General features: G+C 45.6%; 1 protein-coding gene across 1 annotated transcript; it reads left to right on the forward strand.

Moving 5' to 3' along the window:
* The first annotated feature begins 31 nt into the window (after nt 1-31).
* On the forward strand, nt 32-11048 carry LOC144174550 (alpha-N-acetylgalactosaminidase-like). Its single transcript, XM_077703306.1, has 7 exons — nt 32-916; nt 992-1166; nt 1235-1412; nt 1529-1626; nt 5448-5609; nt 6652-6849; nt 9314-11048. The coding sequence occupies exons 1-7, from the start codon at nt 738-740 to the stop codon at nt 9584-9586; spliced, it is 1263 nt and encodes a 420-aa protein (XP_077559432.1). The 5' UTR covers nt 32-737; the 3' UTR covers nt 9587-11048.
* The last annotated feature ends 5274 nt before the right edge of the window (nt 11049-16322 follow it).

Raw genomic sequence — 16322 nt, forward strand, 5'->3', positions numbered from 1 at the left:
ACTGTACTGCCGGTACTACTGACTCTTCGACCCACCTCAAGGCAATGTTTATGGCATGGCGTGGTTATAATGTCATCTATCCGCAGAAGCATGACAATGAATTCAATGAATGAGGCCCAAACCAGCACCCCTCCAGGAGCAGTTAGCGTTGTTCATTTATGAAGCTCTATGGTAGTAATAATGGGCTTCCTCGATTATCAGTCCCCCGGATGGTCCGCGGACTGCCCTAGACGTAATCCGGAGCTCGATTTTTCCATGTATTTCTATGGGACTTTCCATAAGTCCGGTCCGAATGCACTCCTCGGACTTCCCGCGGACCGTCCATCGAGACTGCCGGTTCAAAAACCCCGCCGCGAAGAGCTGCTGATTTTTTTTATTTTCGGCCCCGGGCTAAATGTAAATTAGAAAAACAAATTAAACACCATACATTAATTGGTTTAAAGTGTATCGAACTAGTGACAACTAAAGTGCAAATTCAGAACTTTTGAACTGGCGCGGTTCAAGCCTTGTGTGGAGAGGGCCGAGGAACCAGCTGATTGCCATGTTGGCGTTGTGCCATCGTGCCGCGTTCAATAAGTAATGTTTTACGCCGTTGTAGTACAAATACACATACGACTACTGCTGCTGCTGCTGGCAGTTGTGTGTTACGAACAGTTCGAATGACGAAAAGCTTTTGCTGATGTCGACGAAGCAGCGAAGAAATCCCCGCACGCATCGATTAGCACAGGTTCCATAGAATGCACATGTCCCCGCTCGGAATGCATTTGTTTTTGTTTCCTACACTATCTCTACTTTTTGTAAACCTCGCGAAGTGCCTTGACAATGGTCAAGCATTGACTCCGCCCATGGGGTGGATGTCCTGGGAGAGGTATCGGTGCAACGTTGATTGTTACAAGGATCCAGACAACTGCCTAAGGTAAGCGCTGGGGCTCTTGACCTGTGTCCAGAGCGCTCAGTGAACTCGCTGAACCGCTGGTCTGTGTTATTGCAGCGAAAAGCTGTTCATGAAAGTGGCAGATCACCTGGCCGACGATGGATATCGGGACGCTGGCTACGTTTACCTCGTTATCGATGACTGTTGGTCCGACCGCCGTCGAACTGCCGAAGGCTACCTGAGGCCCGATTTGAACAGGTTCCCTCGTGGGATGAAGTTTCTGGCGGATTACGTAAGTTCGCTGCCTCGCCTTCGGTCTCCCAGCGTCTTACGTTTGTAAATTACGCTTTGCTTTCGCAGATTCATAAGAAAGGTCTCAAGTTCGGCATGTATACAAACTACGGCCACTCGACGTGCATGGGTTTTCCTGGCACTGAAGACGATGATATGGAAAAGGATGCCCAGACTTTTGCGTCGTGGGACATCGACTATCTTAAGGTGGATGGGTGCCACACGTCAGCGGAGCAGCAGAGCCAAGGTAACACAGTCGCTCTTACACATGTTCCAGAAATCAGAGCTATTGTTGTTGCTGGTACTTTGAGCCGAGCTGTCGGCATGCTAAACGGCACATTCTGTCGTCATTCCCTTTTCCAGGCTACACAAAGTTTTCAAAGTTCCTGAACAAGACCAATCGTCCCATAGTGTATTCCTGCAGTTGGCCCTATTACGACTTGTATGTCAACAAAATTGAGGTAGGTCGATTAAGTTGTCACAGATGATGATGTCTGGGGACACTGCCTTTTAAATGCAGAGCATTTCTTTAACTCACGATGTCACCCGTTCTAGGCGTCCGTAGTAGTCCGCATCGCTCGCAGGTGCGCCCTCTCCCCCGCTCCTCCTCGCCTACTCCGCTTGCATCGCGCGCTCTCTCCGCGGTCGGTTCGCGCCCAACAGGTGGGGGCGCGCGCGTCGCGGGATCAACAACATCTGTGGCGTGATCGTGACGTCAGCATCGCGCGCGCGTGGCGTGATAAAGGCGGGTGTCGGCGAGGCTGGAACGCACTCATCGCCGTGCTCTCTCGTCGGCAGTTGCCACAAGTGCAACAACATTAATGTAACGCAAACTACTTAACGTCGTGCGCCCCCGGAAATGCTCTGCATTTGATCGTGCCCCTCGCGAGGGGATGTTTCACTGCATCGCTATGCGAACAGTTTGTTTGTGGGCAACTCGTTTACGAACGCCTGGTTTCGAAGTGGTAATTTATGAAGGAACACTGCAAATATCACTTCTGTATTGATTTGTTGTCTCCTATTTGCGTAATGTCTTGTTGTTCTTCAACAATGTTGACAAGTATGAACATTACACCGGACATAGACGGGTAGATTTAGCTGTGACTATATTAGACTTTTACTATTGAAATTTGTGACTTGGAAACAAAGCGATGCTTTTAGGGAAACCACAGTTTCACTGCACTTTTGGGACATCTGCATTACGCTGATATATCACTCCTCTTATGCCCGCTCACTTTCAAACTTGTCCACAAAGCAGTGGTGTTAGTGCTCTTAGTATCCCCCAAAACTCAGGTTTACATTGTAGTGTGTGCCACCAGTTTTGTCACAGATGCTGCCCAAATGTGGTGACAAGCTGCTCTCCCAACGTCTGTGAATCACTGGTAGCAATTTTCGAAAATGATGTAGTTTCATCAAAAACATTTTTTTTTTTTGCTTTGCTTCCAAGCCACTCCATTTTCTTTTCCATTAGCCACATCGCACAATTTTCTGTGCAGTCTTTGAACTCTTTCTCAAAGTCACTTGCTTTTACCACAGCTGATATGGCATGTGGGGGCTGTTAGTTGAAAACCTCAGGGGCAACTTCTTGCTGCATCTCCATGAATTTGCTGGTACAACAAAAACAGTGCTAGGAGTGCTGGTCAACAGTGCTAGGAAATGAAAGAGTGGGGAACCGGCATTGAGCAGGGGAAACTGCAAATGCAGTTCTGTACTTAGTGCCTACAATATACGCTGCGAGTGCTGCCTGTAGGGGCGCCACTGAAATCCCCCTAGCGACCCGTTTCGGAAGTAGTTGCGGGAGGCCCAGGCCCGCTCACCACTGTCGCCGCTGCGTTTGCGACTCGTTTGCGACTGAGATTTCCCATTTGCATGCATTGGAAATACATATTTATGTGGAGCAATCAATTTGTTCACAAATGTGGTGCATTTACGAGACTGTAAATGCTTCTGATGCGATCTTAGTGTATTACATTCGGTCCGTAAAAGCGCCAAGTGTGTGTCACAGGCCGGCTTCGCAAAAATGGCATATGCATGGAGCGGATTGTACTTCCACTGCCCTGAAATTTCTTAGAGCACCTCTGTAAGCGCCGTTCCTTCAGATGCTCATGTTACGGCTATACACTAGGATGTAACTCAGTTTTCTGTGCTTACATAATCTAGTGGAGCACTCATATCTGACCACGCCAGTTACGCTCCATATCTCACATATTAATCACTACCCTGAACAAGCCATTGTGGCATAAATTTTACGAACATTCTACGGAATAAGTAAGACGGATCATATGCGGGAATGTGTGCAAAATCATATGCGGGAATCTGCACACAACAAAAAATTTTATGCTGGTTCGTCTTGTGGCGGTGTGAGCGCTCGCAAACATTCATCATTTGCTACATATATCATCTGCGTGCAGCGTGGAGATGGGCTTATATCCGTGTCCGGGACTAAACTTTTCTTCAAAATATCGTCATATGACACAGGGACCCTGCAGAATCTAGTGCGAACTGAAATCAGAGGGCCTTATCAGATACCGCACCCTTCCAATGATACCTTTTATCGCTTGTGAACTTACTGTATGCTTTAAAAAATGCGTCCAGCAACTGATCATCTGGTCGTTATAGTCGAAACACAAAATAAAAGTCAACACACAGCTTGTGTGTGTGATTACTAAAACGTTCATTCCTTGATTTCGCTCCTCACTTGTACACAATGATAGTTAAGCATCCCCCTCCCCCACCACTGTCTTGGGAAATATCAGTGCATCTAGCTTCTACTTGGTGTAGTTAGTCCTACCTTGCTTCAGTTGAGACGAACTTCTTCAGTATTTTCGAAGCTGCAGTTGGTGTTTTTATTTCTGTACGAGCTATTCTGTTTCTGCCGAACTTTGCAGAACATTTATTTTTCGGTGGTTTCATCAACTCTCCTTGGTCTCTACTATAAGGTGGGAGTGAGCACATATTTAACGACCCACAGCCTTGGAATATACTTAACATTTTTGCGTGGCTTATATTACCATGAAATGCACAAGTTATTGTCAGGTATTGGGTAATCACATCCCCGAGTCACATTTTTCTACGACGTATATATTCGGAACAAATCTGCATTCGTTGTCCGCACTGCAAAACGAAACCAACCTCTCACTGTGCCAGTATCAGGTCTAAACGAGGTGGCAGTAGAATTTATTGTGCCTGACGTATGTGAAGGTGACAGCGGTGATAGGCTGCTGCCGTCGCCGACGCCCGTAAGAGCAGCAAAGACGCACGCAGTACCACGTCCCCGGATAGCTCCTGTTGGTGATCAAGCACTTAACGAAGACGCAGCTGTTTCTTGAAGTACCCTAAACGTACTATTTGCTTACAGACACCACCATAACAAGTTGTTTAGTGTGCGGAAAGGCAAAAAGAAGCAAAAAAGTACCAAAAAACTGCATGAGCTCCTGTCAGCCGTTCAGAGGTCATCCCGTAAGCGCCGCGGAAAAGTGGCGGCAGGCAGCGCAGCGATCACGAAGCTCAAGACGTATACGCTTATGGTTTGGTAATCGAATTATCACTCAACAAGTGGCAGTATAATTTATTGTGTATCATTCTGTCCAACAGCAGGCCAGTGCTGCATGACACTATTTCTCTAAGCTGGTTGAAATGAAGAAACTTGTAAGGACACAATACCCCCCTCATAGTTGTGAAAAGTGTGATGGGGGGCTTTGAGCCGTCAGAGTTAATTTGCCCACTCACTGATGGTCAACTGCCTGTCGGGCATATAAAGGTTGTGATCTGGTCGGGAGGCATAGCTTGTGAACCAACACAAGACATCGTCACATCAGTTATACAGTTTTGTGACTGTAAATGTCAACTTCACGGGACACTCAGGCCCATTATGTATAAATGTTTCGTATAAATGTTCAGTAGCTTTCATCTGTAGTGTCGGCCAGAAAACAAGCTTGAAAAATGTCTCGTCTTCCCTCTCCCTCTCTTTCTCTCATTTGTTTTTACATCTCGAAGTGTGGTAGTTTTGTGTGGCTGCATTTGTATTTTTGTGTCTGTGCTTTTGATCATTCATACTTAATTTATTCTGCATTTTGTTAGCCTGTTATTATGACTGTTTTCTCATATTCCACGTAAAAACAGTATGGCAGCTTTTTTATTTTTTTTTATTTCTCCGGGTGAGGGGACCATCGCCTTCTAAACTCGTCATGTTACTAAGCAAAATTCAGCATTCTAACCGCTAATTGCATTGCTGCCATTTATATGTCTTTCACTCACAGAACCCGTTGTTATTTTCCGGCAGCCCAACTTTCCCCAGTTGGTAAAAGACTGCAACCTCTGGAGGAACTACCACGACATACGAGACAACTGGCTCATGATCGAGTCTGTGATCAATTATTTTGGAGACAATCAGGAAGTGTTTGCCAAGTACGCTGGACCAGGCCATTGGAATGATGCTGATATGGTAAAAATGCTTGCTGTGCACCAAGTGTACAATCTTGCTTTCTTTAATGTTTTTGGAAAATACAGCATCCTGGACAAGCATCCAGCAGTGAACATTTAAAGGTACCATGAGGACAAAATATTTATTATTATTTATTGTAGGGTTTAACGCACCGATGCAAAGCAGGCGATGAGGTGCACTGTAGTGGAGGGCTCCGGATTAATTTCAACCACCTGGGGATCTTTAACGTGCGCCGAAATCTCGTGCACACAGGCGTTTTTGCTTTTCGCCTCCACCAGAAAAGCGGCCGCCGCAGCCAGAAATCGAACCCGCGTCCTTGTGCTCAGCAGCACAAAGCCTTAGCCACTGAGCCACCACGGCGGGTCCATGAAGACAAAATACAAGTTTGGTTCATTCGAAAGAATGCCGCATCACAATAACAGTAATGCCAATTTTAATGCAAACCTCAAACAGTTAACTTAAGCCAACGAATGATGAGAAGATTTGAAAGAATAACGCTCGCCAATCACTTCCTGGCCCCCCCCCCCCCCTTCCCTTCACTTCACTATGATGTTGCAGGAACTTATTTGGTGTGGTTGGTGCCTGCGGTTTCGTTTCATGATGTCACTATAATGATAGCTTGTAGTTAGCACGTTATTTACCGTGTTTTTTGTATATGCCCCTACTACACCACTGCTTACATTGTGTAGCATGAGTTTGAAATTTTGCGAATATTCATGATCTTTTTTTCTGGACACAATATTTACTGGGGTGTGAATGAAGTTGAGTGAGTTTTATAGTATCGAAGGCTAGCTCCTTCAAATAAAACAAGGCTGTGTGTTGTCTTAATGGTTGCTTTAAATAATGCAGGTAGCATTGAGTGGATAGCCGCATGCATAGGCAGCCGTGCTGGTGTACTCGTAGAGTGAAACGTAGATGATTATCGTTAAGTGGAGCATATGGCAAAGTTTGAGCCTCTTGTCATTTATCCAGAAATACTTGCTGACAGGTTGAGGTGCTCCTCCGCCGGTGGTGGTGAGCAGAACTGCCCCTCATTTTGCAGCTGATGATAGGGAACTTCCGGCTGACGCAAGATCAGGCTGAAGTGCAGATGGCGTTGTGGGCGATACTCGCCAGTCCCCTGCTCATGTCCAATGACCTGAGGAAGATCTCCGAGACTGCCAAGAAACTTCTCCAGGACAAGGAGATTATCGCCATCAACCAAGACCCTCTTGGCATTCAGGGCAAGCGCGAGTTCATGGTGGGTTGCCCTTTCGTGACTCTCACTTGGTTTCCTGATCACTTCTGTTAACTGGCCTAGCCTAGATGGAGTCTGGTTCCGGTTTAGTTTTGTAGCAGTGCAAATGTAACAAAGGTAGCGTTGCAACGAACACCAGTAACTGCATGGCCAGTGGCAACATGTACTGGTCAAAGCATTCAGAACCCCATTTAGCAGCACCTTGCAGGCAGGCAACAATAAGGTTTATACGAAATATTAGTACGTCTTATTCAGCCACAGCAAAGTTGGGAGTACAAGTGACTAGTACTTTTGAAGCATAAGCTTGGTAGGTAGGTAGGCAGGCTCTGCTCCAAAGGGAAAACTTTACGTGAAAACTTGGGCTAGTTGGTGGTGCATGTTGAATCACAGTGCTGTCGAGACACATGACGATAGCAAGAGGACACACGAAGCACTGACTTATAACTGGATTTTATTTTTTCCGACAATGCCAAATATGAACAAAACTGAAGAAAACAAAACATGCATGAAGAAAGCACATGAAAAACCGGCATGAATAAACACGGAGCCAACCCCACAACTAACCATTATCGGCACGTGTCCTGTTAAGATAGTCTATCTCCTCCTGCATGGGTGTGATTGAGGCTACACTGATGCAGTTCTCACCCAGGCGTTCAATCCCAGCGGCCTCTATAATTTCCCGAGTCAGCGTGTTCAAGTTTCTTCCGATAGTGCGGCAATCTTCAAACAGCAGCTCGCAAATGCATGTGTCGCAGTGAGTGGCAAAATGGCCAGCCGCTTTTTTTTAACGTTATTGTGATGCTCCCACAGGCAGTCATTGGTCCGGTTTGATTGCGTTAATTGTGCAATCATTGATTGCACAACCCACCCTTCATTGATTGCGTTGAAACCGTCGTTTATGACCTGTCTTTAAATTGTGGAAAGAGGTATCTCGGTCAAACCGGAAGATGCCTCAATGACTGCCTGTATAATAACGCTAAAAATAAAGCATCTGGTCATCCTACCACCCACAGCGACACATGCGTCTGCGAGCCACTATTTGCAGATTGCCACGTTATCGGCAGAAACTTGAGCACGCTGACTCTGGAAATTATAGAGGCCGCTGGGATTGAACACCTGGGTGAGAACTGCATCAGTGTAGCCTCAATTGCCCTCACGAAGAAGGAGATAGACTATCTTAACAGGACATGTGTCAATAATGGTTAGTTGTGGGGTTGGCTCTGCGTTTATTCATGCTGGTTTTTCATGTGTTTTCTTCATGTTTTTTGGTTCGTGTTTTGTTTTCTTCAGTTTCATTCATATTTGGCGTTGTTGGAGAAAATGAAATCCTGTTTTAAAGGAGTACTGACACGAAATTTCAAAGGTGAGATAACTATGTAAAATGCTTCCTTTTTATCAGGAGATATCTCCCAGCAAGTTTCAATAGCAACCTTACGGCATAACATATTTTAAATCCATTTTAATTTTCGCCCGCACCAGAAAGCCCAGAGTGGGCCGACATGACATCATCTGCTACTTGCCCCAAATTGCCGACGTCGGGGCTCCCGTGATGAAGCCGACGCGCTGGCTGTGGTTGGTGCGCACTGCTCCGTGTGTACATGTCATGGTTTTGGGACTGACGTCATGCTGCCTGGGCGTGTGGGGACGGTGAAAACCTCAGCCAGTCTGGGCGGGCGTGTGCGCTCGCTCGCGTGCGCGTCCAGAGCAGCAGCGATACGACAAGAATGGTGACGTCACATGATACCTCCTGTCATGGCGGCCTTTCGGCGTTCATTTTGTCGAAACCAAAACTGACACGAATAAACGACACCGTAAATGAATGTTTACGCTGCGCTCAACCGTCTAATGTGTCATTCTATAATTAGTGGGCTGGTAGGCACACATAGCAGCCAAAAAAAACGTAACACAAAAATTTCGTTTCAGTACTCCTTTAAGTCAGCGCTTCGTGTGTCCTCTTGCTATTGTACTGTGTCTTGTCGTTTGCGCCGTGGTTCAACAGGAAGACTTAACATCAGGTGTCATCTGAAGTTTGGTGTGGCTGTTTAGTGCGACAGCAGTGTTGATATTCAGCCCGTGAAAGTTCATTCTCTTCAAACTTGCACCTCACGTAAAAACGAGGAATGTCTGGAGATGCGAGATTGTGAATACGAATTAAATATTCGTGTCAGTTGGTGAAGCCTTGTTATGTTCGAGTGACATCAGAGTTCGGATTAAGGGAGTTCGGCGCGATGGGATGGCTGTTCACTTTGTGCCGTTGTTTTCCTCTTCTCTACATCTTCCCTGCTTTCACCACACGAGAAGGGTGGGTGGGAAGAAATTACTGGTGCCTCGACCAGTGATAATGATAATTGTTTTGATGTGCCGACCATTTGCCTTTGTTGCACCAAGGCACGCTAGAGTCGTGTCCAAGCATGGCGTCATTTTACGAGGCAGTGTGTGATCATGGCGACACTCCTTTCTTTTGCAGGACAAGGATGTCAGCGTCTGGTTAAGGCCCATCACACCAATAGTGAGCGGCAAGCATTCTTACGCCATAGCCGTCGTCAACCACAACATGTCCTACTCGGCTCAGGTGTGGTTGCCACTCGATCAGCTTGGGTTGAACCACTCCAAGGGTTATGCAATCAGAAACGTCATCGCCAAGAAGGATCTGGGCACCTACTACCCGCACAACCGACACGAAGCGAGTGTTCCGTCCACAGGGGTTGTGCTGCTCAAAGCAGTGCCTCACGGCGTTTAGGTGCCTTGGCCTGGCAGTGTATACCAGTCTGAGATTGACTCTCCCATCGTCACAGTGTGAAAGCAACAGGTTTGGTGTGCACTCCTGCGAGAGACAAAATATTAGTGCCTTTTTCTACACTCACTGCACTGCTTGCCACACAAGTGTTGCATAGTACTATTTACGGGGCAAGCAATGACTTGCGGTCACACCGCAGGCATGAACATAGCACCGTCATTGTCACATTTGTTAAACATTTGTTGAACACTGGAGTGTGTTCTACACTGATGTGCTGCAAAAATTTTGTTATATATATTGTGACTGGTTAATGCTGTTGCATACCAATGTTTTATTCTGTGCATTTGACTCAAATCCCAAGTGCCTTAACTCTTTCCTGGAGTTCATTAACCTGCCAGCTTGTGGGCCAATTCTTTCAATGGAATGGCTCGCACCTCGAGTGGTGAACTTGACAGTTCCTTTCTTACGCTGCTTTTTGAACTTTGTACCATGCCCAACTGCAAATGTATGCAACATTTGCAGCCCAACATTTTTGTTTTGTGTGCAGTCTGTGGGAAAGCTACTACACAGTCTATGCTTTGCACCGCAGTGTTACATTTCAATGCACCACGCTAAAGAGGATCTCTCTTTACAATGCGTCAAAAAGGCACCATAAGGGAAAAGTGGTGTTGAATATATAAGAACAAGAATAGCAGTGGTTCAGAAAAGCCTTTGGCAGCACACGCCTATTTGAATACGCCAGGGCAGCATTGTGGTATGAAAAATTTATACCCCATCTTCCAAAGTTCTGTCTAAAAGGCACAGGTTTAACACAATTTTGAAATCTGCAGTCTATATGCAGTGGTGACCTTTGACCAAAGTAACCATATTATTATCACAACAGTATGTACTCGCTCATCTATCTAAAAAAAATGTTTTTACTACGTAGGTTGGGCAATGAGGATTTCAGCCCTAGCGGTCTACTCCCAACAAAAAAAGCTTCATTCCTGCGCACATGTGAAGTATTTTTGATTTTTATCTTTTGTCTACATTGATCTGTTAAACCCGAGGACTGTGATATTTTTCGAAGTTGTCAAAAAATCAAAAGACACAATTTGGATCTCGTGAAGTGCATTGTTAGGAGCCTTACGACATAACTGTTTCTGGATTTTATCCAACTGTGCCTTACCTGCTAGTACAGTTAGTCTGCATTTACATAATGCTGTGTTACTCCCATTAAAGTGCAAGCACTAGCTTGGGGGGACTGTAGCACGGCGAAGGGATAGAGAGAAGTGTTATGCCCGTGTGACCCTTCAGTATTCTTCGAGTGCCAGTGTGTGTGCTTTTTTAATTGTGCTCATTTATGTTTGGTTATGCACACAGGTGTGTTGTTTGTCAGTGCTTGTGTTTTCTACTGCAAAGGGCAGTTACAAACACTTGGTAATAAAAACATTGTGGTAGACCAGTTAAGACAGATGGAAGATAACGAGATAGCACAGATGGAAGATAACAACACGGGTTCGTCGTCTCACTCCTGCCTGTATCATCTTATGTGCTTGTCTAATGTGATGAATCTGCACCAGCTAGGCTCACTTTACATCCTTTTGCGGTGTGTTACCAGCATATGAAAGATAGCGTCACCTGCAAGCAGGAAAAATATATTTAATGGAAGCTTCCTAAATGGCCCACCAGGTGGCTGTAATGACTTATTGTTAGAGGAGTGTTTACAGACACTGGTTGGACATGCAGAGATCCTTGATTGAAAGAACATGAAGTGGTGGATAGCCTGCCACTTCAGGGATTCAGAGAATGAGGGCATGATAGCAGCTAAACTGGGGGGGGGGAAGAGGAGGAGGAGGAGGAGTTGCAACTGAAGCTTCATGGGTAAAAACTGCCTACACTTGGATGCCATGACGCTCAAGATTCTAGATGAGGGAGCATTAACTGCTATAAAAACATTTTGCACGAATTTCAGCATCGATTTTACTCCTGCAGTTACTACTACTCGTGATGTGCAGACTTTTTGTGTTGTCTGTTGTATGTTTTATGTGCTGCTTCATTAAAATGGGCACTGGAATGAGAACTTGCAACCTTGGTGAATGCTGGAAGCATGAATGCACGAGCAGTCTGCTTGCTGCAACATAATGTTGTAGCACCGACCGGACTCGACATTTCTGTAAACATGAGAACTCTTATGACGGCAGGTTATTTGTGGCTCATATCAAATTGCGAAAATGGATCAGTTGGCCCTGTTATGGAGTTCGTGGTGGAAAACACTATTATGCGTGCTTGCAAACACTAAAACCCAATAGCTGGCCGTCTGTTTTTAGTCGCCGGTGTTTATACCACATTGCTTTCTTCTGGCTATAGATGAATATTGGCTCTGTTTAACCTTTTGAGGTACTGTGTAAACAGTTTTGCGTGGGTTCAACTTGGAAAACTTGGTATGTGAAGCTTTATGCGAGTGTTTGACATTGCTTGACACGTAGTTATGCTCAACATTAAGGTAATGACGTTGTTAAGGCTAAATATAGGCATGACGACATACCCGCTTACACTGATTGTATTGTCCGGTATTGACAGCTGCCATCACAAGCTTGCGGCCATTTCCCCAATTCCATTTCGCTGGAATGTGTACATACCCACCTAACATACCCATTCAACGCTATTGGCCAAAGACAGTGAAAGCTGCCATTAAGAGGCTCTTAGCCGAATCACAAATTCTCATTGGCTGCAACTTGACCTATTTACTCGGAGCACTCAGCAGCATTAGATGAATGCCTTCGTGTTTACAACTTGTAACTTACAAGTGCTTAGGCGTCTTCGAACTTCTTTAAGGTTGGCGGATGTTTGCTCAGCAACAAAGTACACTGAATAACACATTTTGGCGTTTCATACAATAGACAGTTGCTTACCTCAACGCATACGTCAGGTGGCGACGAGGCAAATACTGGTCGTCCACGTGCTACATCTCCATTAATATTCTCCCTCTTGCAGGTGCATGCCACCTTTTTTGCCTCTAACGAACTTACCTTTTCAAGCAAAGGTTGTATTGGCTGACTTGCGCCATTGGTGGGTGTGCATGCCAAAACGCCTTGCGGCAAGGCCAACTTTATTTACCATGTGCTCTAATGACGGCAGCGACGATGATGATGCCTCTGAAGTGTTGGGCACGTACCCTCTCGGGCATTGGCGAGGGATAAAGTGCAGACTCTGCCTCTGTTGGAGCTTATAGATAGGTCGTTGAAGCTTGCCATTCGCAGCTGGCTCTGGTGCGGGCACGTCGCGCTATATCATGTTGCAATGGGAGCTAGTCAGCATTGTCACTCGCATCACGCCACATCGCAAGCACAAGCGCTCGCTGTCAAGGGGCAGTTCACCTTTTAGCGCAGCAAGGGTGGCCGCACGTGGATCGCTCCGCGGAAGAACGGGCAGCCACTCAAAAGCGTAAAGGTTCCCAATAATCGAAGAAGAATGCTCTACAATAATGTATATACCAAACATTTGCGCGTGGGTAAAGCTCACTGAAATGAAAGGGTTTCGTTTTGGTAGATCAGTGGTTTTGTGTTTTCATTCGGTCATTGCGTTTTGATTTTGGCAGAAGTGTTTCACTGAGGTCAAGCTTCACATGCACCCATTTCTAAAGGAAGGGGGTTCGTTAATTTTTTCCTTCATGTCGCACATTTCCCTGCACTCAGGTGGACAGTAACTTATTTTTAAAAGTGTAGTGACAATAAATTTCGGTGTTAAGTTTTTTTTGCTGCTATGGGTGCCTATTAACCCACTAATCATAGAATGGCACATTAGACGGTCGATCACAGCGTAAACAATCATTTATGGCGCCGTTTATTTGTGTCAGTTTTGGTTTCGACAAAACGAATGCCGAGCGGCCGCCATGACAGGAGGTAGCACCTGATGTCACCATTCTTGTTGCACCGCTGCCGGGCTGGACTGGACGTGTATGTGAGCGACCCAGACCGGCCGAGGTCTTCACCATCCCCGCAAGCCTGGGCAGGATGATGTCAGTCCCAAAACCATGACGTGTACACACGGTGTAGCAGCGTGCGCCAACCGCAGCCAGCACATCGGCTGCTTCATGGGAGCCCCGACGTCGGCAGTTTGGGGCAAGTAGCAGATGATGTCGTGCTGGCCCGCTCTGGGCTTTCTCGTGCGGGTAGAGATTAAAATAGATTTAAAATGTTATACTGAACGGCTACTGTTGAAACTAGCTGGGAGATATCTCCTGGTAAAAAGTAGAAAAGTGTACATAGTTATCTCAGCTTTGAAATTTCGTGTCACTAGCCCTTTAAGCCTTCCTGGAACGTGCAGCACCCTCGTCATTCCACCCCGCTTAATACCATTTAACATGTACATTCCCTTTTGCACTTGAAACTTTCTCTAACAACACTCTGCCTGCTACGTGTCTGTAGAATCCTGAAGAATTCACTTGAGTTCCTTTTTTTTTTTTTTTTCCCTTTTGTGCAGACCACTTGCCCTTCTTTGAAGGATGTCACAAGCCTATCACTTTTGGTGGTGGTGGTGGTGATGATGATGATGCTTTGTGGCTTCCCCTTTGTAACGAAGTGGTGTTGCACAGCAGCCTTAGTTGCAACGCCGCTCTACAATCACCTCGCCAAAAATTACAAACAAGATAAATAAAAAAATAATATCAAAGTAAAAAGAAAATACTTTACGAAATTTTTGTGGTAGTCTGACTTCTTTGTTCACATGTCTTCCCAGATTGTTCTCTGCTCTTTTCCAACCAACATTCTAACCTTCTTTTACTAACCTCTACTGCTGTGTAATTCACTTCCGCTAACCTTAAAGCCAAGGGCTTCCGGAAGCTGGATGGCTCCATCACTGAGGACTGGACGGATACTTTTGCACTCCGTTACAATATGTCGCATGGTTTCTGCCTCATTTCCGCAGCCTGTGCATAGTTCTTCCTGTACCGGCTCGCGGATAAACGTTTTTGTCCGCAAGCAACCCGCCCGGGCTTTAAAAAGCAATGCACTCCCTTTGGTATTATTGAATTTTTCCCTTGTGATCTCCTGCTTCCTGATCCTGTAGATGTCTAAGGACTTCTTCGCATCCATCCTCTTTTTCCAGGTCATTGTCTCTGTTTCTTTCACTTCATTTTTTATTGACTTGGTCGTTTCCCCTGCACTTCCAGGTTTCATATACTTTGTCCTGAGCCTTCTGGTTCTTTTCCGGCACTGTGTGTCCATGCTTTTCATGTAAAAATACCGTAACACTTTGGCCGCCCATCCCTGATCATCCATATTTCTAAGTCGTTCTTCAAAACATATTCTTCTCTGTGCTTCTCTCACTTCGAAGGATGCCCATCCCATGTCTCCCTGCACTGCCTCATTTGTTGTTTTACTGTGTGCTCCTAATGCCAATCGACCTACAGTCCCCTGATTTACTTCTAGCCCTGATTGAATCTCTGATTTGACTCACACTACTGCGTTTGAAAAGGTGAGTGCTGGTACCATTACTCCCTTCCAGGTTCCTCTCACTACTTCATATCTGTTATATCCCCACAGTGCTCTGTGCTTCATAATAGAGGCGTTTCTTCCACCTTTCATTCTTAAATGCTCCTCATGAGTTTTTAGATACGCCTGACCTTCGTTTATCCATATTCCCAGATATTTGTATTCCGTTACCCACGGTATTGCTGCTTGTTGAACGAATATTGATTCGTTACAGGCGTCGTCATTAAAAACCAGAACTCCCGACTTTGCTGTGCTAAACTCTAACCCCAGTTCAGTGGCTTCTTCCCCGCAGATATCTGTGAGCTGTTGCAGACACTGTTTGCTATCTGCTAGTAGTACTGTGTCATCTGCATATATCAGTCCCGGAATATGTTGTTTCACTTCCTGTCCTTTGCGGCTATAACATAAATTGAAACCTATTTTACTGCCTTCAAGCTTTCTTTCTAGTCTAGCCATGTACAGCATGAACAGCAATGGCGACAGAGGACAACCCTGCTTTAAACCTCTATTTGCGACTACCGGTTCCGTGCACTTTTGGTCCTCCCAGGTAATTTGCACCTCGCTCTCATTGTAACTTCTTTGCAACAGCTGTATAAAGTCCTGGCCTAATCCCTCCCGCTCAAGTATGCTGCATATAAGTTCTCTATCTACGTTGTCGTAGGCTCCCTTCATATCGAAAAATGCTATCCATAGTGGTCGCTCCTGAGCCATTGGGTTAGGACAAATAAATTGTCCTCTAAGCGTCTGTCTCATCTGAAACCATTTTGTAGTTCTCCCAGTATGCTGTTCCCCTCTATCCATGCCTGTAGTTCTGCTTTTATGTTTTGCATTGCCAGCCTGTATGCCACTGAGGTAACTGTAATAGGCCTGTACGAATTGGCATCAGCCCTGTCTCCTTTACCTTTATATGTCATCTTCATCCTGCTCTTACACCAATTGTCCAGTACTTGCATAGTTTTTATCACTTTTTCGATTGCTCGAATCAGTTGTGCCTTGCTTTTTGGACCCAGTAGGTTGACCAGCCATATAGGAATTTCATCCGTCCCTGTTGCCGTATTAGCTGGAACATTTTCTTCGGCTTTTTTCCAGTTTAGATTCTCCAACTTTAGCTCTCTATCTGTATGCACCTCAGTTGCCCCACTCTCTAAATGCTGTAGTCCTCTCTCCGTTCTTCTGAACTTCTCTTGTATCATTGAGCATATGTGAAATACCGCTTCTTCCCCTTTTAGTACCGGGCCATCAGCGTTTATGACATGACGTACTTC

The sequence above is a fragment of the Haemaphysalis longicornis genome, unplaced genomic scaffold (genome assembly GCF_048455015.1).
Source record: "Haemaphysalis longicornis isolate Haplotype H1 unplaced genomic scaffold, Haemaphysalis longicornis Haplotype H1 scaffold_3, whole genome shotgun sequence".
NCBI classification, from domain to species: Eukaryota; Metazoa; Arthropoda; class Arachnida; order Ixodida; family Ixodidae; genus Haemaphysalis; species Haemaphysalis longicornis.

Excerpts from the sequence above, each read along its gene's own strand:
- LOC144174550 (XM_077703306.1), top strand. The coding sequence starts at position 738 with ATGCACATGTCCCCGCTCGGAATGCATTTGTTTTTGTTTCCTACACTA. Across the intron at positions 1,167-1,234 it reads TGAAGTTTCTGGCGGATTAC|ATTCATAAGAAAGGTCTCAA; the intron begins GTAAGTTCGCTG and ends TTGCTTTCGCAG. Across the intron at positions 6,850-9,313 it reads AGGGCAAGCGCGAGTTCATG|GACAAGGATGTCAGCGTCTG; the intron begins GTGGGTTGCCCT and ends TTTCTTTTGCAG.